Source organism: Haliotis rubra, unplaced genomic scaffold, assembly GCF_003918875.1.
Source record: "Haliotis rubra isolate DU_JTF1 unplaced genomic scaffold, ASM391887v1 Scf621, whole genome shotgun sequence".
Lineage (NCBI taxonomy): Eukaryota > Metazoa > Mollusca > Gastropoda > Lepetellida > Haliotidae > Haliotis > Haliotis rubra.
Window position 1 is genome coordinate 102,915 of NW_025767326.1, and position 12,376 is coordinate 115,290.

The following is a 12,376-nucleotide window of genomic DNA, read 5'->3' on the forward strand; positions in this document are numbered from 1 at the left end:
TTTTATTTGCACCAAGAGCAAAGTCTTACATACAGTGTTAACAGTCTGGCTAGAACAACCTACATTATGTCAACAAGAGGTAACAAAGAACATCATAAATATATAGAAGTTCTGGAATTCACAGCCCAATATGTCAGACCCAACATGGCCGACTGTATTGAAACCTCAGTACCTGCCTTTATGCATGATTAGAATTTGAAGGATGATTGGAATAATTGATCTCAGAAACATGACTTCCAAAATGCTTGTCATTAAGATATGATCCACCTGAAATGCATGCCTTTTGACAAATACACAAATATTTAAAGGTCAAAATTTGAGGTTTTCTATTCACCCCACAATATAAAATTAACATAACAATTGAAAAAAAATGTGTATAAAAGTCATTGTCCGACACTGCCAATACGATCAGTTTTTAGTGGCATACTGTTCAATGATACCAGAGTGAGTGAGTGAGTTTAGTTTTAGCAATATACCAGCAATATCACGAAGGGGGAGACCAGAAATGGGCTTCACACAATGTACCTATGTCGGGAATCGAGCGTGACGAGCGAACACTTTAACCACTAGGCTACCCCACCGCCCCCAGTGATACCCGAAAATATGTAACAGAATAAGATGTCTGAGGGTAAGAAGTTAGCATTGGTATCATCCACGTCCAGGATGTTCAGGTTGTACAAGGAACCTGATGTATTTGACCTTCATTTTGATTTGGCTGGTTGGTGCAGTTGAAAAATGCATGTCGCTGCTAACCTTTTACAGCACAATCAGCAATATTCCAGCTAAATGGAGTCATTGAGTTTGAACTAGAGATTGACATCATGAGCATCCATCTATGCAACTGGAATATGATGTCATGCATTTGAAGAAAATCAGCAAGCCTGACCACCTGATCTCATGAGTCGCCTTTTACGACAAGCATGGGTTGCTTAAGACAAATTCTATCCCGAATCTTCATGGTAAAACCATGTCGGACACTAGATTTACACTCGAGATAGAACTCGGCAAAATCATTCCAGCTATATGGCGGCGGTTTGTAAATAATCAAATCTGGACCAGACAATCCAGTGATTGACAGCATGAGCATCGACATACGCAATTGCAATATGATGACCTGTGTCAACCAAGTCAGCGAGCCTGACCACCCGATCCCGTTAGTCACCTGTTACGACAAGCATGGGTTGCTGAAGACCAATTCTAACCCAGAACTCAAATGATGGACATCTTTAGAAGACACTGTTCAGATATCATTATTCAAAACACTTAACGGTTGGTCAACAGAGCATCATATAATGACCCACAATCTACAATCTATTCACAACTTAACAGATAATATTATAAAATTCTGCAACATATAAAAAATGACAAATCAACCCAATAACAAGCACATGTACATGAAAACATATGATACACTCAATAAAACCATGAGAAAATAACATATATTTGTCTACACGAGAAAATTCAGATTAAAAACTACTTCCCTGAAAACTCTTTGGTCCACTAACAAGAAATTATTAAAAAACTGAAAAACCAATCTCCCAACAAAGTCATTTCTTGTGCCATTGAATATTTTGATTTTTTTAAATGTTAGAAAATCCCTAAAGAAGGCATTACTTGTGCCACTTCATATTTTCATTTACTGAAAATTTAAGAAAACAATTGCGATATTATCCTGACACTAGGAACAGCTTTTGAAAAAAACTATTTGATTACTCACCACACCCACAAAGTGGACACAATTATGTCTGTGATTAGCAAAAGTAATAATGATGAAACTATATAACAGCAATACTACATTATTATGACATTAAGTTAATGAGACGCGTACAGTAAAAGATATGCTCCCATGATTATTGTGGGAGATGTTTATCAAACCTCCAAACGTGCACAGCAGTCATAACGATTTTTAAACAGTCAATTCAAAACATAATTCATGATAACATACTAACAGATTCACTACTACCTGTCTGATAGGATCATGCTGGTGAGCCACTAGGTGGCCTCGCAGGCTGCGTACTGTACTAGCCAGTCTGATTTGGTACATTAGGAGACAGATGTTACTAGCCTGTCTCGTGTCTTACTAGTCTGTCTTGCAAGTACAGCTGAGTACTTCTCATTCACTACAAGCCTGGGAGGTTAAATTCCACAATGCTGATAAGCAACTAATCTTTCTAGTCTATTACTAGTCTGTCTTGCTGGTGAAATTCTATGATATTGATCTACTAGCCGGTCTAGTTTACTATTAGACTAGTAAGTGACATATATCTATAATACACTGCTTCTATACACCATGGTCAATCACAGCATCAAAATACAGATAGCACTTCAGTAAAGTATCTTTTACAGGTGCTTCAACAGATTTTATCTGCTTGGTTTATATCTCTACTATCCAATGTGCAACAATATTTTATGGAAATCACTGTTTCTTTGTTGTTTAACGCCGCACTCAGCAATATTCCAGATATATGACATCATTCTGCCAGACAATCTAGTGGTCAACATCATGAGCATCAATCTACGCAATTCTATATAACACTGTTAACACTCTCTCTGCCAACCTATATTAACCCCTACAGATATACTGCTGATAATAACTTTGTTTGTTGGGTATTAAACGCGCACCGAGCAATATTCCAGCTATATGGTGGCGGTCTGTAACTAATCCAGTCTGGATTGTCGCAATTGGAGTTTTACAGTTTTACAGTTTTAGAAAGTTAAATGATTACAGGTTTAATCTTTTTCTCATTATCATCATTGCCTTGGTAATCAACTAGTAAGATTTAAACGTTTGTGTGGAGTGAGTGAGTGAGTTTAGTTTTACACCGCACTCAGCAATATTCCAGCTATATGGTGGCAGTCTTTAAATAATGGAGTCTGGACCAGACAATCCAGTGATCAACAGTATGAGCATCGATATGCGTAATTGGGAACCGATGACATGTGTCAACCAAGCCAGCGAGCCTGACCACCCGATCCTGTTAGTCACCTCTTACAACAAGCATGGGTTACTCAAGATCAATATTCTAACCCGGACCTTCACGGGTTGGCAAAAATATGAAATAGGTATGGACAAATACGCTCAACACAGTGATAATAAATACACAGTGATGTCTTGGCCCACCTGCCGAAAGCTGTCATGAGGTGAATACAAGTGTGAGCCTATGTATGGGAGTAACTCAAAGCTTAGTGCTACGACTGCTTTGTGCAGGTGGGCCGAGGAGTGGGTGACGGCACGTCTATTGCATCGATGATAACCCAAGACACTACAAGTGGAAGAGAAAAGCTATGTTTATTGAGAAAATAAAGTATACTACATTATTAAAACAACAATGTTAAGTGATAAAATGTGTTTGGGACTTGCTCATCTGATTGCTAAACATAACTGATATAGCTATTATCACATGCCTGTCTCATGATCAACCTTAAACAGCACCAAAAGCTCTAACACACCACATGCAACTCAAACACAACAAAAAGACTTCACTGGGAAAGAAGCTGTCAGTGTAGGGAACTCAATAAACAAAGAGATACCCTCAAACCTGGTTTTCAATCATTCTGATTATTGGAGAAATATTGCAGTTGGGATCATCCTCTCTTATCAAGGGTAATATGATGATAATAATAATAATAAGGCCACTTATTAGAGCTGAACATGGGCATGTTCTAAGCACACAACATAATGGACATTATTTACCCTGGATACCCTGCCTGTGGGTTAATAGTCACATGACTCATCCCACCGGGTACCCATATTCTAATGGGTGAACAGAGACAGTTTTGAACAAACTTATTTACCTTAGGTGAGACCACATGTGTCACGTGTGCTTCCTTGTTGGGTGGATCAGTACTAGAAACGCAGGAGTCAAGCTGCCATACACGATCACCTATCTATGGACTATGTGATCAACGCTGCTGAACTTCAACTGATTTCTGCCCTGGGCAGTTGAACAAAGTCACTCCATTCATACACAATACACAGAGCCTCCAAACCAGCTAGTCCATGTTTCAACCCAATATTCAAAAGCCAGGCAAGGTAACAACATGTATTTTGGTAGGACCTGACCTGGGATCAAACTAAACCTTCCAGCCTCCAAGCAGGAGCAGTATCCATTTGGCCACAGAGGGCAAGGAGGAGGGAGTGAACAAGTGAGTGAGTTTAGTTTTACGCCGCTTTTAGCAATATTCCAGCAATATCATGGTAGGGGATACCAGAAATGGGCTTCACACATTGTACCCATGTGGGGAATTGAACCTGTGTCTTCAGCGTCACGAGCAAACACTACCCCACCACCCTAGGGCAAGGATGAAACTTTCATAATTAACTTCTTGTGGCCTATTCAAAGATGATGAAGAACTTCCTTCACATATAATAATCCTACAGGAAACGCTTACAACCGCATTAGCTGCTTAATCCTTCACATTATGGTATGAAGAAATTATGTTTATCAGAGTTCCCAGTGCGATTATATCTTTTTAAAACAACAATTTCATGACACACAATATGTACAATAAAATAAATCTTCATAATAAAACAAATAGCAGGGACTTTAACAACATGCCATAAAATTGTGGAATAGGACTTCCAACCATTATCACAGCCGGAGGTGTCAATGGAGATGCTAAAAAAAATGGCTGCCACTGTCTCTTTCTTGTGGAAGCTGCATCAACATGTCAGATAAACTGGATCACGGAACATATCATTTACTGGACGAGATTTTATGCTGCTTACAATATTTTCATGACCATCAGCAGATGAGGAAGGAATGCTCCACACACGTGATCAAATCTAGGACCATAAACAGATGAATTTTTGGGATTAAAGTCAGCAGATCCTGGCTCGATTAAGACATGTAACTCCGCACAGCAGAGTATATCACTTTAGCAGTTGAACAGACAGAGACAAAGTATCACATACCCCCAATGCTGTTTTCACAAATTCTGGAAACAGACTTGGGACAGTCTACTACGGACATTTTTATAAGAAGAGGTTTTAAAAACACCACCTGACATGCCAAACGCACTGATTTGAGTTGATGGCTGAAAACTTTTGTGTGATCCTAAAGTACGACACTTGGCTAAAATACCACAATTAAATATTCAGCTGTCCATCCAATTGTCTGTGATTAGCACCATCTTCTGGAATGTGGCTGGTTTTATCGGTTGTAAGAGTGGCCTCCCCTGACTCCGCCCCACTCCAGGATCTGCTTGTCAGGGTTTTCACCCCAGTTCTCCGTCTCCAAACGCAACTGGAATAAACAAGAAACATTAAAAGATTCAGGTTGTTCATGAAGAAGAAATGGCTTTATTACACGAAATATTGATTGGCATTGATTGCAGCCCTATCTCTGGAACATTCTACTACTAAAGAAATAGAAATTGCTGATGCTTTCAAAACTGCCCTCAAAACTCATCTGTTCAAACTCTCTTTTCCATAGACATTGTCTACAATCTCTTCTCTTTATAGCGCCATTGAGCAATATCTTTTGGAAATAGGCGTTCTATAAATCAATTATTATTATTATTATTACTTATTGATGAGAAAATTTCCACAACTTGAATGAGTTAGTGCGTTTAGATTTAAGCCGTTTTTATTCCCGCAATATCATGGCAGGGGACACTAGAAATGGGCTTCACACATTGTATCCATGTGGGAAATCGAACCCTGGTATTGGCATGATGAGGGAACGCTTTACCCACTAGGCTGCCCCACCGCTCCTCCACAGCATGAATTACTCTAGTATAATATAATACAGCTGACCTGCGGTTCATCCCGGGTTCGGAAAAAGACACAGAGTAAACAATTAAAATGAACTAAAAGGGACCAGCCCAGGTCTTCCACAACCACCTCTGTGCACGTCACTCCCTCACCCCAGTGTCTCTACCCCACCCCAGGTCTTCCACAACCACCTCTGTGCACGTCACTCCCTCACCCCAGTGTCTCTCCCCCACCCCTGGTCTTCCACAACCCTCTGTGCGTCACTCCCTCAGCCCAGTGTCTCTCCCCACCCTGGTCTTCCCACAACCACCTCTGTGCCGTCACTCCCCAAGCCCAGTGTCTCTCCCCACCCATGGTCTCCCTCACCTCCCTTTGTGCATCTCCCCCTACACCCACGGACTCCTCACCTTCCTCCTGGCATGTCTCTCCTCCACCCTTACGGACTCCTCACCTTCCTCTGGGCATGTCTCTCCCCACCCACAGTGTCTCTCCCACACTCACGGACTCCTCAAGTTCCTCTGGGCATGTCTCTCCCCACCCACAGTGTCTCTCCTCCACCCACAGTGTCTCTCCCCACCCACAGTGTCTCCCCCCACACCCTTGGACTCCTCACCTTCCTCTGGGCATGTCTCTCCCACCCACAGTGTCTCTCCTCCACCCACAGTGTCTCTCCCCACCCACAGTGTCTCTCCCCACCCACAGTGTCTCCCCACACCCCGGACTCCTCACCTTTCTTTGGGCGTGTCTCTGAGTGTCCCGAGCCTCCCACTGCTTCTGTTTCAGCTGAGCATCCTTCACTGTCGATCCTCCACAGCCCCACACCTACCCAACATAACACACAACTACTCACAACGAAAGACTGTGCGGATTTAGTCATTTTACACATCAACCAGCATCCTTCACTGTCGATCCTCCACAGCCCCACACCTGCCAACACCAACACACAACTACTCACAGCGAAAGGCTAATGCGGTTAGTCATTTTACATCAGCCAGCATCCTTCACTGTCGATCCTCCACAGCCCCACACCTACCCAACATAACACACAACTACTCACAACGAAAGACTGTGCGGATTTAGTCATTTTACACATCAACCAGCATCCTTCACTGTCGATCCTCCACAGCCCCACACCTACCCAACAAAACACACAACTACTCACAACGAAAGACTGTGCGGATTTAGTCATTTTACACATCAACCAGCATCCTTCACTGTCGATCCTCCACAGCCCCACACCTACCCAACAAAACACACAACTACTCACAACGAAAGACTGTGCGGATTTAGTCATTTTACACATCAACCAGCATCCTTCACTGACGATCCTCCACAGCCCCACACCTACCCAACATAACACACAACTACTCACAACGAAACACTGTGCGAATTTAGTCATTTTACACATCAACCAGCATCCTTCACTGACGATCCTCCACAGCCCCACACCTACCCAACAAAACACACAACTACTCACAACGAAAGACTGTGCGGATTTAGTCATTTTACACATCAACCAGCATCCTTCACTGTCGATCCTCCACAGCCCACACCTACCCAACAAAACACACAGCTACTCTGGCGAAGGGAAGCATCCTTCACTGACGATCCTCCACAGCCCCACACCTACCCAACAAAACACACAACTACTCACAACGAAAGACTGTGCGGATTTAGTCATTTTACACATCAACCAGCATCCTTCACTGACGATCCTCCACAGCCCCAAACCTACCCAACACAACGAAAGACTGAGCCGGTTTAGTCATCTTACACATCAATCAGCAATATTTAAACCAAACGAGCAATCAGAAATAATTGAGTCTGAACCAGACAATCCAGTGGTTTATTTAATAAGTATCATTTGAGAGACCCATGAAGACCCACGCTAGAGCTGGTCTTCAGTAACCCATGCTTGTCGTAAGAGGCAACTAACAGGATCGGGCAGTCAGACTCGCTGACTTGGTTGACACATGTCATTGTATCCCAATTGCCTAGGTCGATGCTCATGTTGTTGATCACTGGATTGTCTGGTTCAAACTTGTTTACGTAAAGACAGCTACCATATGGCTGGAATATTGGGGTAGCCTAATGGTTAAAGCGTTGGCTTGTCACGCCGAAGACCCGGGTTCGAATCCCCACATGGGCACAATGTGTGAAGCCCATTTCTGGTGTCCCCAGCCGTGATGTTGCTGGAATATTGCTAAAAGTGGCGTAAAACCAAACTCAGTCAGTCAGTCAGTCTTAAACATAATCAGCTGAGGATTGTCCAGATCAACTAATCAACAGGCCCTGTGTTTTAAGAAACCAAATATGGTCAATTCTCCAACCTCAAACTTAGGAATTTTGATTGAATTGGGAAGTAGCACATGCATCTCAGTACATATCAGTAAAGGTAAGTCAACACTTTGTTCTCATGGCACCAGTGTAACCATGGCAACTGTCAACCACCCTGCTGCATCGTCTACTTCTGTCTTCTACAGATTACACATGAAACCATTGTTGGTTGGTTGGTTTGTTGTCCAATGCCGCACTCAGCAATATTCCAGCTTAATGGCGGTGGTCTGTAAATAATCGAATCTGTACCAGACAATCCTGTGATCACCATCATGAGCACCGTTACACACAATTGGGATACGATGTGTCAAGCAAGTCAGCGAGCCTGACCACCCGATCCCGTTAGTCGCCTCTTACGACAAGCATGGGTTACTGAAGACCATTTATAACCCAGATATTCACAGGTTGACGCCATTGTAACTATGGTTACTGTGAACATCCCTCCTGCATCACCCACCTCTATTTTCTGCAGATTACACATGACGCCATAATGTTTGACGCAGTCGAACTCGTGTGGTATGAACAGCACTGGACTTCGCACATCCTTTCCAATCTCGATACCCCTGGGCAGACTTCGGCTCAGGTCATTGTACAGCAACATCTTCTCCCCCGCTGCAGAGAAAACAGCAATCATTCGAAAAAATTGGGAAAGTGTCTCTTACAGTTTTGTTAATTAGACTTGTACAAAACATTATTTCTAGTTGTACGATAACATTGTTTGTTCATCGGAATTACTTGTTCATAAGTGACCTTGACCTTTGTTTGAACTCATCACTGACACAATATCAAAGCATATAAAAGACCGTTCATAATTATGGTGTGTGTGTGTGTGTGTGTGTGTGTGTGTGTGTGTGTGTGTGTGTGTGTGTGTGTGTGTGTGTGTGTGTGTGTGTGTGTGTGTGTGTGTGTGTGTGTGTGTGTGTGTGTGTGTGTGTGTGTGTGTGTGTGTGTGTGTTCCCATCAATTTTGTACAAAAATGTATTTTAAAATTATGCTTAAAAATTATGGGAGGGGGGATCATTCATTTTGTATATGACATGCAGTGGGGTCACTAACTTTTTACATAAATGTACACGTGACCAGACTTTTCATGGAACTCTGGGTAGGAGACTGATCCGTATGTAGAACTCACCCTGAATGACCCTGTACACCGGACATATCTGTATCAGCATACAGTCCTCGCCTCCAAACCGTGTGTCACCCTCTCTGTCACAAAGATAAACACATGACCAAATGATACAACATCACACATAGCACGTGCATAATTCTACACGTGGCAAGTTTTACACACACAGAAAAGAGGTAGACATATTGATTACACATGACGTCATCTGTAGCCATGGCAACTGGTAATGGTACATATATTCATTATCAAAATAACGGTCCATACCGTAGTCCCGTATCCATAGCAATACAGTACAGATTTCTTCCTTCGAACGCTACAAGGGTGATGGTGGGGCCCATATAGGAAGACACATGGTGGTTAAATCTGTGTGAAAAAAAGGAGATGATATTAAAATAAATAATAAAATATCTAAAAGATCAAAAATCCAAAATCAATAATGTAATTGTTGTTTAATGTTTGCTGTGTTACCATCAGGAAGCTCAACTAAACTGGCTTCATTACTTGATGAAAAAATATTCAGGGCTGATAGCTTTAGAGATAGTTCCATGATGACATTTATGTATGCAGTGAGACCATGTATGACAAGTAGGTGTTACCATGGTTACCTGTTTATGGAAAGTCCATGGTCATCACTGTTGTAAAGGAGTGCCCAGCTCTGGCACCTTGACAGACGAGCCTGAAAGACCAACACCAAACGAGGGTCACTCTCCGAGAAGTCGGATTATGTTTGTAACAGATGTCTTCACTGATCTGATCACCAACCTATTTTCTCAGAGTGCTAACATGAAGCCTTTTGACAGATTCTGGGTGTCTTACCACTGATTTTTAATTCTTTTTCGCAAATTTTCATTTGGCAACATGGGTCCACTGACTCCTATTTGTGATGCCTTGACTGTCATTTTCAAAACAAAGAAGTATCTCCTCTGATCTACAACTCTGAAGTGGAACCTATATAACCAAGGTAATTCAAAACAAAAGATGACACATTAATTGTGACCATTCTACTCCTACACACTATTCTACACCCACCCACTATTCCACCTCCTACCGTTACTCTACCCCCACTATTCTACCCCACCCCTACCCCCACCACTATTCTACCTCTACACACCCACCCACTATTCTACCCCACCCACTATTCTACCCTACCCAATTATATATACTACCCCCACCCACTATGCTCTATCCCTACTTATTATATATACTACCCCCTGCCAATACTCTCTACTATTTACACTATTCTACCCTCACACACTATTCTACCCCCACCCGATACTCTACCCCCACCCACTATTCTACCCCACCCACTACTCTACCCCCACCCAATATTCTACCCCCTGCCCACTATTCTACCCTCACCCACTATTCTGCCCCACTATTTCTACCCCTACCCACTATTCTACCCCATCCACTATTCTACCCATACCTATAGTTCTACCCATACCCACCTACCCCCCACCACTATTCTACCCCCACCCACATCCACTATTCTACCCCATACCCATGAATCTACCATCCATACCCACTATTCTATCCCCACCCACTATTCTACCCCACCCACTATTCTACCCTACCCACTATTCCACTATTATTCTACCCTTACCCACTATTCTACCCCCCATCACCCACTATTCTACCTACCCATACCCATCCACTATCTACCCATATTCCATACCCACTATTCTACCCCCATCCAATATTCTACCCAAACCCACTATTCTACCCCAACCCACTATTCTACACCCATCCACTATTCTACCCCTACCCACTATTCTACCCCATCCACTATGATTCTACCCATACCCACTATTCTACCCATACCCACTATTTTACCCCTATCCACTATTCTACCCCCATCCACTATTCTACCCCCATGATTCTAACCCAACCCACTATCTCTACCCCATCCACTATTCTGCCCCTACCCACTATTTTAACCCCATCCACTATTCTGCCCCCACCCACTATTCTAACCCCATCCACTATTCTACCACAACCCTTATTCTCTATTCTATCCCCACTCCCTATAATACTTCAGTCACTAGCTTCCTGAAAGGATTGGAGGAATTCATGAGATGATTACAGGACTGCTACCACTATCCACTATACTAACCCCAAAACACTTTCCTATCCCTACCCCCCGCTTCCTAAGGAGAAGCTACTCACCAGTTTCATGATGAGATGGTAGGAGTTTATGAGAGGGTTGGAGGACTGTTGTTCCTGCTGAGGGGTGTGAGTGTAGACTTGGGGCAGCGTCGCTGACAACAACCACAGCATGCCCATGGTGACGCTGTACCTGCCCTCCACAAAGCCCTCCAGCTGTGGCACTGGTGCTGTCTCCTGTCAAACACATCACAAGGATGAGAGAGTGAGTGAGTGAGTAAGTATGTTTTTTTCATCACTTTAAGAAGTATTAAAGCAATATCACGGCGGGGGACACCAGAAATGAGCTTCACACATTGTACCAATGTGGGGAATTGAACCGGGTCTTAGGGTTGACAAACAAATAATTTAAACACTAGGCTACCCTACCCCCCCTCAAGGAACGGACTAGGGAAAATAATAACAGCAAAAAGTAAAGACAGTTACCACTATTCCACTGCCATAGGGGACATTCCAGTGGTTTTACGTTCAATATCAGTCTTGATGACAATCTCTGAGATAAGCTTGAAAATTTCTTAAAATCACGATAAAACATTTTTTTCTTGAAAATGAAGTTTTAATGAATGTAATGCTTCGAAACTAACAGGCCATGATGGGTAATTATTAATTCTTTCAATCATAAACTCTTGGAACGAATATATTTGCATCCATAAGATATCAAATGTAATTATTAAACAATTTGGGATGCGGTTTATACAGAACATACACCTTGATATACGTTGTACCAAAATGAAAGCAAAATATTCAGTCGTGACAAATATCTCTGAACTAAGCATTAAAACTTTCATTTACAGTACAACCAGAAATTATTGAGAATTTAAGATTAGAATTTTTTAGAATTTTTTCACTCATTACTCACATATTAAATGTGTATATTAGCAGAACATAACTCCAGATTCAAAGACAGGTGAACAGTTTGTATTTGGTCAAGTCACCATGGGCAGCAATGCAGGCTTCAACGCGGCGGGGCATACTACTGATCAAAGAAGTTAGAAAGTCGTGGTCCATGCTGTCCCAATATCGGACCACCTCTT

General features: G+C 42.4%; 1 protein-coding gene across 1 annotated transcript in view; it reads right to left on the reverse strand.

Moving 5' to 3' along the window:
- Positions 1 to 3,270: 3,270 nt before the first annotated feature.
- The window catches only part of LOC124256250, a 52,420-nt gene continuing 43,314 nt past the window's right edge, over positions 3,271 to 12,376 (reverse strand). The window contains exons 6-12 of the mRNA XM_046690215.1: positions 11,346 to 11,519; positions 9,785 to 9,855; positions 9,444 to 9,542; positions 9,186 to 9,259; positions 8,511 to 8,665; positions 6,446 to 6,538; positions 3,271 to 5,246 (exon numbers count right to left, since the gene is read on the reverse strand). Coding sequence (XP_046546171.1) covers positions 5,154 to 5,246; positions 6,446 to 6,538; positions 8,511 to 8,665; positions 9,186 to 9,259; positions 9,444 to 9,542; positions 9,785 to 9,855; positions 11,346 to 11,519 — 759 coding nt within the window. The 3' untranslated portion in view covers positions 3,271 to 5,153. The remainder of the gene's footprint in view (positions 5,247 to 6,445; positions 6,539 to 8,510; positions 8,666 to 9,185; positions 9,260 to 9,443; positions 9,543 to 9,784; positions 9,856 to 11,345; positions 11,520 to 12,376) is intronic.